Below are 17,837 nucleotides of genomic sequence, written 5' to 3'. Positions count from 1 at the left end.
GTTGTGTAAGGAGAGCAGAATGTGTTCTGAGTAGGTTTATTTGGGAATAAACTAAGATCAAAATTACCATTCATTCAGAAGGAAAATAACCGGTTTTCTCTGAATACCACATTGCAGGTTTACAGCTCACTTTGCACTCATTAAGTGATATGATCAAGAGCTGAGTTTATTCTTAACCAGATAAGTACTTATGTGAATATAGATTATAAACCTCCATGTCATAGTGCAAGTTAAATCAACCATTTGTTTTATAAATATGTATTTTTTAAATTGTTGCTTAAATAAGATATTTTAAAAATGAATGGATAACTGGGGTTTTTGGTTTATTTTCTCAAGAATTCTGTGCCTCAATATAATAAAATGTGTTTGAAACTATGTACTATAATAACATGAGAGGTAGAAAACAGCAAAACAAGTTACAGGCCAAAGAGAAGTCAAGCATAAAGACAAACACAAAAATCCCCTTTACCAAGCAAAATGTTGCCAAATTCAGCTCATTTTACTCATTCTTAAGGCCAGGGCGTCATGTTATATCTGCCTTTAGGTGCTTTTAAGAATTTTCCCAACACCGAATAAGCTTTTTAAAGGCCAGCTTAAAATCGTCATTAAAACTAGTATACAGCAGAGGGTTGATAAGGGAGTTGACATAGCCAAGCCATGTCAAAAAGTCAGCTACTTCTGCAGACACCGTGCGAACACTCAGGCCCACAATAAGCTCCTTAATGAAAAATGGTAACCACGACAAGATGAAAGCCCCTAAGATCAGTCCCAGGATGCGAGCAGCCTTTCGTTCCCGTGTACTGGAAATCTGCTGACGGTCACCAGCCAGCTCCAGGTCATTATCAATAGGAGGAATTCTCACTGACGCATGTATTTTATCAAATTCCGTGGTTGGGTCAGATGTCGAGAAGTCTGACACGCAGAACGTCTGCGTGAGCTTACAACTGGCAAAAGAATTTTGGCTGTCTGTGCTCCTGTTGCTTAGGTGGCGGCTTGACCCCCGTTTTTGGTATAGGCTCTTTGCAGCATGGTAAATTCTGTAATAGAGGATCAGTATTAGCATCAAGGGGATATAAAATGCCCCAAAAGTGGAGTAAATAGTGTAGATCACGTGATCGTGTTGAATGCGACACTCGCTGGGAATAGTGACGCTGTGATGATTTCTCCAAAACAAAGGTGGCATCGAAATGAAAATGGATATAGTCCATACAGTGACTATCATAAGCCCGGCCCTTTTTGCCGTTCTTTTCCTGGCATATTCAACAGCATCTGTGATTGCCCAGTATCTATCCAGTGCAATGACACAAAGATGAAGAATTGAACACGTGCAGCAGGTCATGTCAACGCTAAGCCATATCTCACAGATGAAGTATCCCAGAGTCCACGTATCCATCACTATGTATGTAATGCTCAAGGGCATGACTAAAAGAGCAACAAGCAGATCTGTCACAGCTAGTGAACATATTAAGTAATTTGCAGGCTGGTGTAGTTTCTTGGTGGTGCCAATTGCTGTAATTACAGCAGAGTTCAGCAGCATAGTCAAAATTGTGATTAAGGCCAAGGTCAGGGTAACAAGCATCTTTTCGGTGACTGTTTTGGGTTTGACAGCCACGCTGGCTTCTGTTGTGCAGTTTGTGAAATTCATTCCCCCCTCCCCCCACCCCAGGATACACAGAGAAAAAGGCTGCCACTTCTAGATGTTAATGGCTCCTGTTCAAAATTCCTCCATTTGAGAAAAGCTTCAGATGTCAAATTATTTGTCCCATTTTCGCTAGATCAGCTCAGAACATCCAGTTTTTCCTTCTGCTCAGAACATCCAGTGTTCCTAGAAGATAAAAATTATATCAGTTAACCAATGTAGAAAAATCCAACTTTTCTTCTGTAAAAAACCTAGTCTTTTAATGTTACTGCCTCAAACAAGAATGTTGGTAACTTCCATTTCTCCCTCACTGCTCTTCAGTTTTCCCGCTACTGCTTAGTCCCAAAGAACACTTTTGGGCTACATACTCAGTGGGTATAAACTGGTGTAGCTCCATTCACTTCAGTAAATCTATGCCAATTTACATCCTCTTAGGATCCAGTTCTTTTCTTTCTTTGCAAGTCAAATTCCAAACCATTATGAGTAGAGAAAATCTATCCTGTTACTTTAATTGCGGTCTTAAAACACATTACTCCTGCATATCTTGTTTAAAACAAAAGCCCATTTCAACTAATGCTTACTAGCTTTTCATCGATTTCAATTCATTTTTCATATTCACATGTCTGTCTTTAATATCCTGGAAACAGCACATTTAAAAAAAATACCCAGATTATTGTATAATAAGCAGCTTTCAAACAAACGTTTAAAGTTTCATAACACACATTCAGCATCACACAGTACATTAGTGTTGCTAAGAGCCTATGCAGTTTTGTGTAATTACTGCTGACATTTGCCATATCCTACTGTGCATGCCTTTGGAGGAGAGAGACAAAAAGCATATGCCTTTGCTTTGAGGGTTACATCAACTTCTTACTGTCACACAAGCCAGTGAGATGACAAGCACCAAGAAATCTCAAAAGATCCTATTTTGAAACAAAACCTTTAGTATTTTATTTTGAAAAAGTTCAAATGACAATTGCAGATTGCGGACCTTACCCCGTATTCCTTTGCCATCTCAAGCCCACTGGGATCAGTGAGAATTCTGGGTATTCATGATGTGCAGGACTGACTTTGCTGTTAGTGGAACACCGAGAGACCCCAGTTGTTGGAATCGAACCTGAGACCTCTGGAGCTTAGTGTACGAGTCTCCACTGCATGAGCTAAAAGCCATGAGGTCCTTAGCTAACGCTATAGCAGATTCATTAACCTAAGTGGTCTCAGTGCCACTAGATGGGACGCAGCACCACACCCAGGCGCTGTGTGTGTTACACTAGCAACAGCTGCAGTAGGCAGCTCTAGATTCCCAGGAAGGCTTTTAAAAGTGACTTTGCTGCACCAGTTATAATTAAGCTGAATACAGAGGACATGGCAAATGTAAGGCCTGCTCCATTAAATCACATCAGTGGAAAGACTCCACTGACATCAGCAGGACCTGGATCCAACCCTAATGGTGGAAAACGGATCTATAATATTATGTGTTTGTACACAAACAAAATAGGAAGAGTTTTAAATGTTTGGTCTAAATGAAAGCAAAAGAGACCTCCTGAAAGCTAAGTTCTCTCCTCTTATATAACTACCCAGTTCTCTTAATTAAAAACAAGTGTGAAAAGAATGATAGAAGCTCACATATCAGATCTGTGGTATGGTTGGGTTAAAATGATTGTTTGGAATAAGCCGAAAGACAAGTCTTTGGAGATAACCGATTGTGCTAGTTTGGGACCAGAGTGTGGCTGCCCTCTCTATGCAAGAGAGGGATAATGCAAAGAGCCTTCACCCACCCCATTGCACCGAGGCCAGGCACAATAGCAATTCCTATGCTCTTCTGAGTACAAATACCTGGCTAGTGTTTCCTGGTGCACAAGTCACCCCCATGGCAGTGGGACATGGCCTCCTTCCCCCTCCACACCAGCCTGTGGAGCTGGCCAGTTGTAGAAGGGAGCACATGGAGTACTTTGGTGCAATGGATGTACTCCCCTCCTATTATCCTTAGTTCCCTGGGAGCTCCAGGGCACATTGTGATTCCTTGAGGCACAATGGCTCCTGGAGCACCCCCTGAGACAGTGCAACTCTGTATAACCCCCAGCATGGCTGTCTGAGGGGGTTTAATGGACATAAGAACTGCTTATTGCAATTATTCTCAAATGGCTTTTCACTTTGATTTATTTTTAGGGAGTGGAGCCTTTGAGCTGTCTCTCTTTGCACCCAATAGCTGCCTTTAAAAGTACATTCTTTTTTTTGTTTAGTATAATGTCCTTAAGTAAACGATCCTAGTTTAATAGGCACAAGTGCAAATGCTCTCAGTAGAACACAACACACTGCTGGGTGCACATCAACAACTGGGTTGTTTGTGTTCTGCTGCTCAACAGGATTGGATTTCCCCCCTGGAAACCACTGCAGTAATTGAGAAGACTGAGCAAACACACCAAACCAAACCAAAGCAACTCTCCCTCCCCCAAATAAAACCCCAAACCAACCACAACAACTTCTCGCTATAAAGCATAAATCTGCAGGTACTTCAGAACAGGCTGAGAGGCCAGTTTCAGGTTAACAATGTTCTGATTCCTTCCTGTCAAAATCCATAGCTGTGAAAGCTGCTTCCAGTACCTGCGCTCAGTGTTTGGAATGAACTTTGAGCATGAGGGATAATAGCTGTTTGCGTGTAATATGTATTTCTGTGTTCAAAGAACAGCATTAAGGCTGCAAAGTCAGTCACTAGTTAGGAAATGCCAGAATGACGTTTGCCTGTGCAACCTTAATGTGTCTCCCTTATGTGCATGCACTACGGTACAGCCTTGAATTCCGTGGTCCCACACTATATTCTCTGTAAGACCGTTGCCTCGTTCAGTGTCCAAAATGTACAGTTGTCACTTAATGATAAGCTTTTCAATATTTTATGTTCTCCTGAGTGTTCAATGTACAGCCCAGGCCTTTTTTACTGCACACTATTAAACCCTGCTCTGGAGACAGAATTATGAATTTCCTTATGGACTTTTCTCTGGTGCCTATTACTCTAGTATCTGAGTGCTTCAGAAACCTACATTTATCTATGGGGTGGTATTCTCCCCATTTTATAGATGGGGAGCAGAGACAGACTCAGGTCAAAAGTTTCTACTAATTTTGGGGGCCCAATTTGAGACTCCAGGAACCTGATTCTTTTTGCAGAGCACTTAGCATTGTACAGCACTTCCTATATTCAGGCACAGCTTATATGGACTTCAGTTGCAGCTGGGAGTGCTCATTACTTCTGCAAATCAAACCCTAGGGTCTCATGTCAGGCACCCAGAAAATGAGGAACACAAAATTAGTGACCACCTGTGAAAAGTTTGGCCTCTGTGACTTGACTTGCATCATACAGGAACTCTGTGCAAGAAGCAGGAACAGAATCAATTCACCAGGCCAGCATGCAACTGCCTTTATTATAAGATTGTCCTTTCTTTTTCCTGCAATCCCCTGTTTCATTCCCTACACACCTTCCCATGTCGTCAACAAATGGTGTAGGGGTTCTACAACCAACAGCCTCATTTACTACACAACTCAGAGTCATCCCCTGAGTAAGTCCATCCTGTGTACTAAATGAGGTTGGGGTCCTATGGAAAAAACATGTGATCATGTAATTAAAGATTGTGTCACAATGCATATGCACAGGTGGGCCAAATTAAGGTTGCGCAGGTAACCTTAGTTCTGGTATTTCCTAACTTTTGAGTGTTTGACCTTGCAACCTGAATACTTTTGTTTTAACAATTTTCCTAGGTTTTAAAAAAGCAAACTGACAAAACAGAAATTCCATCATGTGGCATCATATTGACGCCCTGATGGGCCATCAATGAGTTCGGAGCTTTTAGAGCCACCACCCAGACCTCTGCCACTTGAGCTAATGGAATAACTGATAGTAGGTTGTTATTGTCTATATCAGGGGTTCTCAAACTGGGGGTTGGGACCCCTCAGGGGATTGCGAGGTTATTACATGGGGGGGGGGGTCGTGAGCTGTCAGCCTCCACCCCAAACCCTCGTTTGCCTCCTGCATTTATAATGCTGTTAAATACATTTAGAAGTGTTTTTAATTTATAAGGGGGTCGCACTCAGAGGCTTGCTATGTGAAAGGGTCACCAGTACAAAAGTTTGAGGACCACTGGTCTATATGGACCAGCCCTAGTGGGGAATGAGACCCACCCTTTGCCGGTGGGTTTTACTGATGTTTGGTGACAGCAGAGGAGTGGTGAATCAGGAATCTTGAGTTCCATTCCAGGCTCTATAGGGGAGTATTTTCTAGAGGACAGTAGTAAAGTTGCTGCACCAACACCTCCCTCCCCTGCTGGCCGGCTGCACAACTTTTGCCTCAGTTTCCCCCTGCCCTGTACTTTGGCCTACTCTGGCCATAAAAATGTTGTGGCCCTCCAGCGAGACCATTTTGAAGAGTCCTTTATGTGAAGTCCCACAGCAATGTAACCAAACCAAGCCTTGCCCTGCTGGGCTCAGCTAGTAGCCACAACATCCCAGGCATGCCTCTGCTGCTCTCTACTGGTCTCCTGGCTACCCAAAGGCTTCTGTGCCTTGCTCAGCCCCACAGCCCAGGAGCTGGCACACTCCTTCCCTCACTCAGGGTTCAGGCAGGCTACAGCTCCCTCAGGGGCCCTGCCTCCATTCAGGCTTCCAGCTCACCCCTGGAGTAGACTGTCTGGTCTGGTCTGGTCTGGTCTCCTTCTCACCCTTCTTTCAGGCTGCTTCCCAGAGAGATTGAACTTTCTGCCTTCTCTTGTGTTCTCCTCCCCACAGCTGGTCTCACCCTGCTCTTTATGGAGACAAACCTTGCTCTCCCCGAGCTGGGCTTTATTTCGAATTAGACCTGGCCCACCCTCCAGGGGTGAACAGGCAGGTTAATGGACGTCTCAGGTCCTTTCCCAGCATGTGTGGAGTGAAAACCCCATCACAAGGACACAGACACTGCTACCTGTACCACCACTCTTGACCCCTTCTGCTCCCTCCCCTCCAACCTATCCCAGTCCTCTCTCTTCCCTGCACCGACTCTGTGTGTCCATTCTCCTCACCTACCCAGTTCCAGTCACCACTCCTCAGCCCAGTCTCAGTCTCCTTGCGTAGCCAGTCCCAGTTTGAACCTCCCACCAAACTCCTTGCCCCAAGTTGCCTTGCACAGCCAATCTCAGTTCTCCTTTCCTGGCTCCTTGTCCAGTCTGTCTCTTCCCTCCTGCCCCCTGGCTCCCAGTCCTAGGCTCCCCATCCAATCTCAGTCCCCCGGCTCATTGTTCCAGTCTCCATGCTCAATGTCCCAATCCCTTTGCCAAACGAGCCCCAGTTCTCCCCCTCAGCCCCAGCTTCTTGCCAGATATGTGTCCACTCCCACTTGACCCTCTTCCCACCCCCAGTGGCTCTTAGATTGGAGTCAGTCTAAGTTTTCTAAAATTCTTTGTTACTTGCTTTGACATAGTGGGCCAGATTCTCCATGGCCCTGCGCCTTGGGTTCATTTACAGCAGTGCGAAGTGCATGTAAATCATTACCATTCCGATTTGGTAGCATTGTACACCCACTTTGCGCTGTTGTCAGTGGCTCCACAAGCAGCAGAACAATGGAGAATCTAGCCCACTATCTTGTGTCAACATGGTTCACATACTCAAAGTTCTCCAAAGTTGTCATCTTCTCAGATGAGCAAGATTTGTCTTGGGAACCGTCCAGAGTGACAGTGCAGATTCCCTTGATTTTTGTTTTAAAATTACCTCCAGGTTATGAGTCCACAGTACACAAACAATACATCTCTATTCCCTTCACATTAGTAGATCAATTTGAAGTGAAAGCATCTCCCTTACAACATGACTTGGTTTGAGTACTTTATCCTGCTGGCCCTTTTGTGACTGCAGCTGTGAATGGGAAGAAAATACGCTGCTTTATTAAAATGTGATTTATCTTGTGGAAAATAATGCTTAGCACCTATATAACACTGTATTTTTCAAAGTGCTGTAAAATGTTAACTAAATCTCAATATTGGAACTGGCCAAAATGTGGAATTTCCAGTTCACAAGAAATGATACTTAGAAATTTGGTTTCACTCCAAATCAAAACAAAACCATTTTTAAAAATTTTTTCCTGTGAACCAGAAATTCAGAGAAATTTCTGTTTCAGAAAAACCCATACTGGTCTTCTCAGTTTGCTTTTTAGTTGCCAGTCATATTGCTTAGCTTAATTGAAAGCAGTTGATTTTTAAAATGTATTATATTCTAGGGCAGGAGTGGCCAACCTTTGGCTCTTCAGAAGTTAATATGCGGCTCCTTGTATAGGTACCGACTCCGAGGCTGGAGCTACAGGCACCAACTTTCCAATGTGCCGGGGGGTGCTCACTGCTCAACCCCTGGCTCTGCCACAGGCCCTGCCGCAACTCCACCCCTTTCCTCGCCCTCCCTTCGCTCCTTCCACCCCCCGAGCCTCCTGCATGCCACAAAACAGCGGATCGGGAGGTGTGGGGAGGGCTGCTGGTGGGTGGGAGGCGCTGGGAGCAGGGTGGGGAGCTGATGTGGGGACTGCTGATGTATTACTGTGGCTCTTTGGCAATGTACATTGGTAAATTCTGGCTCCTTCTCAGGCTCAGGTTGGCCACCCCTGTTCTAGGGCATTAGTCCTTCTTTAGACTCCCATAGAGTTGCATGCTACAGGAGTCATGCTACCATAGCCTTTTTAATTGACTGCACAATATACAGTATTTTCCCCTCATATTGAACAAATAGTATTCGAAAAGTTTTGTGCAGCAGCTAGGATAATGGGAATAGTCAGGGGTGTAAAGCAAGCTAAACCTGTAAATTTGCATCTCATTCCCACCTTCCTTATACTGTGAGATTTTGGGGCCTGCTGTACTGTGGAGAAAATGAAAACAAGCTGTGAGAGGGTCTGGTGTAGTTTACGTTACTGTAGAGTAAAACTGCAGGAGCATAATAAATAGAGAGGCTATTTTTGTGCTAGATCAATGAAATGTATCAGAAATTTCACAAGAGCTTGTCTTCATGAGATGTCTAGCTCAGTTATGGAGATTCCAGGTTAGAGCAGCATGAATCTTTTGCAATGAAGGCTCAAACCTACTTTTATTGAAGTCAGTGGCAAAACACACTGAGGTTTGCACAAACCATAGCGAACGTTGGGTCCTAGTTTTAAAGTTAAATTGTTTAGGGTACAAACTGGAGAACTGAACCAACACTGCAAATCCAAAGCCTGGGGGCACAGCCTTAATAAAGCAGCTTGGAGGAACATCTGGCCTATTGGCTGGTTATCTATACTGAAGGGCTGAGTACTTTGGGGTTTGACTATCACCAATCAATTCACTTTCTCTTTGTACACAATTTGCTGTAAAGCAGTGCATAATAATTCTGATATTGTGTGGCCTGCTATTGTGTGTTTTATATAATGATGAGGACGTACTGACTTTCCTCTGTAAAAGACAGAAGCAATTTGGTTTGGTATCGTCACAACACATTACATTAATACAGATCATTTATGTTTTAATTTTAATGACTTATGGAACATCTATTGGAGCCTAGCCACTTTTTGCAGTATTTACAAAATGTCATTATTGAGTGGCAATGCTGTACACTAACTTTGTCGCTACTATTCCACAGAGCTAGCGTCCTAAATGTGTGCTTGGTTTCTGTCCATGGTCCTTCACTGCCGATCTTATGACAAGCCCCATTTTTAAAGTGAAGTCCTTACCATAGTTTAATTTGCTCCTTGAATTTGAACTGTTACCTGTAGTCATTTGCTACGCTCTGTCTGCCCCTCTCTATTTTAAAACATGATTGTAATTGTTTATATCTGTTTTAGATGGATACAAATCACTGTTCACATGGATCCAGGGTACATATGTAGCAAACTGTGGCCAAACGCACAGATAGCCTGGATGTCAGCAGGGACTGAGCCTGGACCTTCAACATTAAAAAACGAAGCCCTGCTATGGTGCCAAAGTAGCAGGCCTGTATTTCTGGTGCTGAAGGCTCCAGGTTGAAACCTACTGACAATTATGGGATATGTGTGTATGTGGCTATGGTTCATTAAAAAAAAAAAAAAAGCACCCCAATCAGGAGTTGAACTTTTGTTGACCTCAGATGCTTGGGCAAGATTGTCTAGGAGGAGTATTTAACACACTGGCCTAATCCTTGTGAGCCTGGCTCCCTGTAGTGGTTGAGCTCTGTGACTGTACAGCCAAGGAGTTTTCCCTTAGCTGAAGTAGTAGAATTTGTCTGCAATTTTAGTGCTGAAAGTCCTTGCTTCCGTCCTTGCTGACAAAGATGGCATGTGCACGCAGCCACGGTTTGTCACATGCACAAACCTTTTAAAACAATACAGACCTATATAAAGCAGATGAGTATGTGCAGACTTAACATTCAATGTATGGTTATTTGAAACAAAAAACTTTAAACAGAAATTATGTTCAGAAAATTGACTATGTAAAATTGTCCCCTGTTAGCCAAACACATGCGTATTCAGGCTTATATTTGCTTACTTTTCTGACAAAAGCAACATTTTTAATGTGTAACTCCTGTTAGCCCTGCAGAGCTAACACAGCTGTGAGAAGGTGGGCTGGATTTTTTTCCATCATTACAGTTAACAGAATCTTTTTTGGAGATGACGCACAAGACACAAAGAACGGAGATCCCAAGCGCATCCACAGGGCTGGAATTAGAAAATTTAAAAACTGAGGGCCGATCTACATGCAAGCTGCTGTTTAAAAATTGATTTATGTAAACTGATATAAAATCCCTACCTGGAGACCTTTAAGTCAGTTTAAACCATGCTTCTATCAATTTAGCTGCATTTCCTAATGAATCAGTGTAAGCTAAATTGAGATAAGCAAGGTGTAAATTGATTCAGGAATATCCACGCAGAGTATTCCATTGGCTTAACTAAATTGGTATAAAAAAGCACCTGTAATTAGACTGGTGCAAATCTGTGTAAACTAGGGCTGAATAAATCTGATCTGGAGTCCCTGAAAGACAATATACAAAGAGATCCATTACACCAGTTTTAGAGAGTTGTTTTCAGAACTCCACTATAAGAGGTAAACTTTTCCTAGGTAAGTCTTGTCACATACAAATGAGAAACAATAATTAGTGTTGCTCTTCAAATCACACTTTCCCCCATGGGCAGCAGCACAATTTTCATTCACAGAGAAGTACAGTACTCATTTTTACCCACTTCTATTAAGAAAACATTAGTAAATCTCAGGCAAGCCTGTCAGATAGTGATGAGCTGCAATTTGACATAAACATACACCACAGATTTCATGGTGTATGTAACGGATACAATTCTTCACAGATGGTAAAATATCCACATTGCCAGTAGATAAGTACCGCAGATGCCCCATTTCTAATTATTAGCTAGACAGAGACTGTCAGATTAAAAATCATTTAAAAATAATTCTGTACCTCTGTTGATAACACCTTAGACTACTGAATTTGAACATTTAAAAATCTAACTTATTTTCCACCACACAAAATATTAGTTTACCTTTCACATTTCATTTAGTCAATGTCATCTCTCATGAACCCACACTGGTGTAGTGGTTAGGCTGCGAACACTGAAGAGGAATGTTCAAATCAAAAGAAAAAAATGGTTCCATGTAGTCTTTTCTTTTGTAATGCACTGATGAAGTGTGCGGCATCTGCTGGACAGAATTAACACAGATCAATTGTATGATAGGTCCTGTACTACTGAAACCTATGACTGCTGCTCTTTCAGCTCAAGTGGCAGAGGCCTATGATTTTGCTGAGCAGGAAGATCTTGTTTCTATCCCAGCTTCTTCCACAAAGTACTGAATGGTTGTTGTGTGCAGTAGTGACAGCTGTCAAGTGGCTAGTTAGCCATGGATCAGTTACACTGTTAGTATGATCTTTTTAAACAAAACCTAAAGTTAAGGTGGTTGCGTTACCCTAACTTTGCATTTCTATACAGCCAATTTTTTAATTATTAAAGTAAGATCTTTTTTTAACTTCCTACCTTGCAGATATTTTTTGTGTGTTTAACTATACCATGTTATTAAGGTGCATTCCTTAAGGTTTTATTTACTTAAAAGCTCAACTTTGGTTTAACAATATTTTTTACTTTTTTACTTAAACCAAAGTTAAGCTTTTAAGTAAATATTTTAACAATATTTTTTTTTCTTGGAATTTACAAAGTTTTTGTCAGATGGTATATTTGTAATGCTGATGGCATTCTAAAAACAAATGAAAGGAAATCGTCTTCCGGGGAAAACTTGTGAACATAGAAGATGTTGATGGAGGAACAGAATCTCTGCTTTGGGTAGTGCAGGTGCTCATATGTGAAGAAATCCAACATAACTTTTGTGAAAAGTCTGACATATCAAAATATAGGAGATCTGCAGTTATTTTTGCTTTGTGGTTTTCCAGTGTCCTGGCACTACATTTTTTTACTTTTTTATTTGATTCTAGAAGCACAAAGAAAAGAAAAGAAAAGAAAAGAAAAGAAAAGAAAAGAAAAGAAAAGAAAAGAAAAGAAAAACACTTTCCCCCTCATAGAGCCAATAAAGTGAGACTTAATATACTGAGAATTGACAGGTCCTAAGGGTCTTCCATAATGTTTCCTCCTGTTCAAAATTCCATTCAGACTATTCACTGAATATTTGACCAGGAGCGGCAATCAGATGAAATACTGGTGGGAGGACAGTTCAAATAATGAGAGAGCATATTAGAGGCTGACAGCCAGGGGTGAGCTGGAGCCGGTTCGCACCGGTTCGCTAGAACCAGTTGTTAAACTTAGAAGCCCTTTTAGAACCGGTTGTTCCAGGAGGGACAACCGGTTCTAAAAGGGCTTCTAAATTTAACCGGCCCAAAGTGGTGCCTTAGGCGCCGACTCCACGGGTGCTCAAGCCCTGGAGCACCCAAGGGGAAAATTTGGTGGGTGCAGAGCACCCACTAGCAGCTCCCTGCCCCACCCCCGGCCCCAGCTCACCTCACCTCCCCTCTGCCTCCTCCCCTGAACTTGCTGCCCCGCTCTGCTTCTCTGTCCCGCCAGGCTTCCCGCGAATCAGCTGTTCGGTGGGAAGCCGGGGAGGGCAGAGAAGCAGGCCGTGGCTTCCCACTCAGGCCCAGGGAGGCGGAGGTGAGCTCGGGCGGGGGGGCCCGAGGAGGGCTGCCCGCGTTGCAGCAGGTAACGTGGGGGGGGGCGCAGGGGAACCGCTCCCCGCCCCAGCTCACCTCTGCCACCCTGGGCCTGAGTGGGAAGCCGCGGCCTGCTTCTCTGCCCTCCCTGGCTTCCTGCTGAACACCTGAAGCCGGGGGTGGGGTGTGGGGGGGGAGGCAGAGAAGCAGAGTGGGGCGGCGCGTTCAGGGGAGGAGGCGGAGGCGGAGCGGAGGTGGGCTGGGGCTGGGCGCGGCGCTGGGCGGGGAGCTGCCGGTGGGTGCTCTGCACCAACCAATTTTCCCCATGGGTGCTCCAGTCCTGGAGCACCCTGGGAGTCGGCACCTAAGTCACCACTTTTCATGCGATCAGTGGGGGGGAGCAGCTACACTCCCCCGCCCCTAGGAGCCAGAGGGACCTGCCAGATGCTTCCTGGGAGCTGCCCCCAGTAAGCACCGCTGGGACTCCCCACCTCGCCCCCCGGCAGGTGCCTCTGGCTCTTAGGGGTGGGTTGGGCACCCACTACGGTGGCCCACGAGACCCTCCTGCCCGTTTCTGGGGGCAGTCAGGAGACAGGGGAGGGAGGTGGATGGGGCAGGGGTCCTGGGGGGGGTGTCAAGGAACGTGGGGGGGTTGGATGGGGCAGAAGTCCCGGGGGGTGGGGGTGGGCAACGACCCCCTCGTGGGGTGAGGAGGGAACCCGTTGTTAAGATTTTGGCAGCTCATCACTGCTGACAGCTAAGTTCTGAACTCCCTTAGTGTAATTCATAGAGAGAGTATCATCTTCATTACTTACAGAGCTGATCAGAGGAGACTATATTTGACTGATCCATCTGGAGCACAGAGTTAAGGGACAGTTTGCTAATACGTTTAAATTGCAGAGTGAGGATGCAAACATTAAAGGGTTTATTTTTCTCTTCAATAGGCACATGTAACTCACATCACTGTCAATGTACGTTTGCACTCATGCACCAAAAGGAAAGAGATGAAATTTCCTTTCTTGTCAATTTCATTTTCCAGAAATTAGTATCTATTGACCCTCAATGGGGGGGGAGGGAGGGAGTGTCAGTCCCTTCACTGCAGTGTCTGGATGTGACAGAATCTGTCAGTCAACTAGACAGAGGGCAAAGGAGCTTATCCATCAATTACCTGCCTCAGAGAGCATTCTCCCAAAATTAAGGATATTATGAACATTTGTGCCTTCAGAAATAACAGAGGAGCTTCTATGTATAGATGACATCCTGTGGCAGCAGATATCAATTCCTAGAAAAAAGAAACGGCCCAGCGTCACACGTTCTTATGTTTAGCCACACATAATCAATGTGTTGCCGACTTTGCCTCTGCTTTGTTCTCTGGAAAAGTGCTCTTGTTCATGTTGTAAACAGATCAATCCAGGAATGATCCAGAGGACCTCTTTTTAGGGTCAAAAATAAGGACAATTTTGAGTGAAAAGGGCCCATTTCCACTCATTAATGGTTCTATTGTTGAACAAAGCTTTGAAAAGTACACACAAACACATGCTTTGATGCAGATCCCACTATTTCTTGAAGATGTCAGGAAAACATAAATGAAAAATATTTGCTATTTTTGCATAGCCTGTTGTCTAAGTAATTTGGAAGAAATAATCTGGGGTTCTGTTTCCAACTTTTTGGACTTTGAGGCCAACATTTCTCCTCCTTCAGTTGGAGAGGACAATTCTGGAGGTGGGGAAGAGGCTGAATCTGTACGACAACTTTAGTGCAATCAAACCACTCGTGACAGGTGTGAGTCACTTCACTTAATACACTCCTGGAAAGCACTCAGATACTACAGTGAGGAGAATGATAAAAGAACCTATACAGAATAGAATAGTACAATTTTTAGATTTGTTTCCCTACTTTTGGAAGCCTTTTTGATAGGATGAAGAGATCCAGGTGCTTTCTATTTGTTGAGCAAAGCACCTGCTTGGGCCTCAACCAATACGTGCTGGGATGCGTGAGAGAGAGAGACTGGGTAGAAGTGCAATCATGGATGGTGGAAGAAACATATTAAAGGGTTATTCTTCTCTTCTAAGAGCAAATCTGGTTCAGCAGCCCATGGTTAAACCACATCAGTGGAGCATCTTTAAAAACCTAGTTTTCCCCTCTAATTCTTTGAAAGGCAACCATCAAATTAAACTTTCTGGAAGCCAAATCATATCTAGCAAGAGTTACGAGGTGGAACAAGTTTCTATCACTAATAATGGTCTTCTCCTATACATCATTCCATCCAAAGTTCTCAAAGCACTTTACAGAAATGAATTAAGCCTCACACACTTTTGGCACCACTGTGAACAACACTGCATGTAAAGTTGAAATAGAAGCTTTTGATGATGTTGATTATATGGGGAGGAATTCCATATGCCCGCAGAATGTGCCATAGGCTGGTCCTGTGAATGCTATCAAAAGCCTTCTCAAAGTCTATGAAATTTATGTAGAGTTGCCATTGCCATTCTAAGCACTGTTCTGTTATGTTTTGTAGAGTGAAGATCTGGTCTGTGCATCCACGCCCTTTCCAAAAACCAGTGTGCTCTTTTCTGAGAATGCTATCAACTGCTTCTGATATATGTTGGACTATGATATTTCACAATACTTTGCTTGGCACAGATAAAAGTGTGATACCATGCTAGTTATTACACTCACTGAGAGTTCCTTTCTTTGGTATCTTTTGGCCCAGAACAATCTCAAACCAAGATCTATTGACACAGTGCACCCAAGAGGATCTGAGCACCATCAGGAGGCATTGCCAGGAGGCGTTGGAGATGGATCGGTCATGTACTTTGGATGGAAACTGATTCCACCACCAGAGTAGCAATAAGATGGACACCTGAAGGCAAGTGAAAATGTGGCTGCCCAAAAACAACATGGTGAAGAGCTGTGGAAGCCTAGCTGAAAAACCTGAGGCACAGCTGGGGAACCATTGAAAGACTTGCCAGAAACAGACAGGAGTGGAGGAGCTTAATCACTGCCCTGTATGCCAGAGGTGTAATAGGAACATGATGATGATGACTTGTGGCACCAGCTGATGGCTCAGTCCTTCTGCTACTTGCTACCAGATATACCGCTTACTGGTGTGGTTGACTGACTCCCATTGGTAAGCACTGCTCCCCATACTAAAGGTGAAATTTTCAAAAGGCCCTAAGTCCCATTTTCAAAAGTGATTTAGGCACTGAGGAGTCTAAGTCTCATGGAAAATCACTGTGGCCTAGGCTCCTAAGTCACTCAGGCACCTTTGAAAATTTTACCACAAGTGTTTTCAGGATTGGGTTCTTGCACTATAGCTGAGCTTGTGTGCCAGGATCACGACACTAGCAGTGAGAGCTCACGTGACTTTAGTTATTTTCAACTTAAGCCACCAACTAGGCTGACCACCTTTGAAAAGGCAAAAGCGGGACACATGCAGAAGCCCCACTCCCTCCATAGCCCCAGCTCCTCCTCTTCCACCCAAGCCTCCATGCCTACTCTCTCTCTTCCCCCCTCAAGGCCACATCTCCTGGTCAGCCTGTCCAGGCTCTCCTGGTCAGCCCCCTCTGGGGACCCTCAAACCCTCCACCTGCTGTGGATGGGGTTCAGAGGTGCCGAAGAGCAGCCCCTGGCCCATGTCCCCGCTCCCCAGGGTGTGCCACCCAAGGCAGGTGGAGTATCCATGGTTCCCCACAGCTACCTGGGCTCCCTAGGTGGCTCTTACTGTGGCCTGGCTCCAGCTTCTAGCCTGGCCGGGGTCGGGTTCTCGAGGAAAAGAGGAGGAGCAGGGGCAGGGCCTAGTGGGGAGAGGGGCTGTTCTGGAGTCATTCCGCCTAGGACTGGGACTTGAACGCTGCATTTTGGGACTGTCCCATCCAATTCAGGATGGGTGATCACCCTACCACCAACTAATAAAAGAAATGTATCATAGTCTGCTATCGCAAATCCACCAGATGCTTTTAGCTTTTGTGGGCAAAATAGTAATGACATATACATTTTTAATGTGGGAACCTTCTCTTGTAAACTCATTTTCCATTTCACTTCTTATCTGCTGCTTAGAGACATGTTGAACACATAAATATTTACCTCAGAACCACTGAATGTTATTTATTCATCTCTGGGGAAATGGTCCAACTTGGATTTACATGAATATTATCATTAGTACAAGCTAAATGTCACGGTGTATGTCTTGTTTTTAAAGTCAATGTTTGTTTGTTTCTTTATTATATCTTTACTATTCTATGTCTGGAGGTTGAAGGACTATTTTAACACATGATTTATTAGACTTACACATGCTGTTCAATACACAGCTCTGGTTCTATCATTATTAAAAGCTCCAACTGTATAAATTAGACAGGGTAAACCTTCTTAATATAATTAAATAAATAGGCTTGGAAGGATTAGATTTTTATTGGTAAATGTTGATTTCACCATACACACGCAAACCAAAGAAAAATAATTTCTCTCAATAATAATTGACATTTACTGATAGGCAAAGTAAGAAAAATGCTGCTTGAGAACTAATTAGGGTTTGATTTGAGAATATTTACTTTGTATATTTTGAGATGATGTTGACAGTTTGTGTTTTAATGATTCTAAAGCTTTAACTTTTCTAAACTTAAAATCTACTGTTATTAAATAATTGTCTGACCCCTGCCACTGTCTGACCCCCCCATAAATCTCTGCTACTGAAAAATTAAATAGATACAAATAAAGTGCTTAAAATAAACATGATTATCAATCAAAATTATAAAAAAAATCAAATTCTGCTAAGCCTATATATAAAATGTGCTAAAGCAGTGATATGCAAACCTCAGTGGTTCAGGAGCCAAATTAGTGATCCACATTACCCAAAAGAGCCAGAGTAGTGTGAATTCATTGTTTCATTTACACTAGTACTATATATTCATATTTAAACAGTATGACGGGAAATATTTCCCGTCAATGTATATCTGTGTGTGTGTGTGTATATAATTCATATAATATTCACACAGCAAAATGACTGACCAAGTATTATTATTTTATTAGCTACAATTGGTTAATAACACAGTAAAAGCATCCTGACTGGTTGTTAATTAAATCAGTGTTT

General features: G+C 43.4%; 1 protein-coding gene across 1 annotated transcript in view; it reads right to left on the bottom strand.

Moving 5' to 3' along the window:
• Positions 1 to 317: 317 nt before the first annotated feature.
• HTR1E (5-hydroxytryptamine receptor 1E) overlaps positions 318 to 17,837 on the bottom strand; it is a 43,477-nt gene continuing 25,957 nt past the window's right edge. Inside the window, exon 2 of the mRNA XM_074946868.1 lies at positions 318 to 1,825. Within this exon, the coding sequence (XP_074802969.1) occupies positions 551 to 1,645 (1,095 nt within the window). The 5' untranslated portion in view covers positions 1,646 to 1,825 and the 3' untranslated portion in view covers positions 318 to 550. The remainder of the gene's footprint in view (positions 1,826 to 17,837) is intronic.

The sequence above is a fragment of the Natator depressus genome, chromosome 3 (assembly GCF_965152275.1).
Source record: "Natator depressus isolate rNatDep1 chromosome 3, rNatDep2.hap1, whole genome shotgun sequence".
Classification (NCBI taxonomy): Eukaryota; Metazoa; Chordata; order Testudines; family Cheloniidae; genus Natator; species Natator depressus.
Note: the sequence above shows the minus strand (reverse complement) of the source record. Positions and strands in the feature narration are given on the sequence as shown.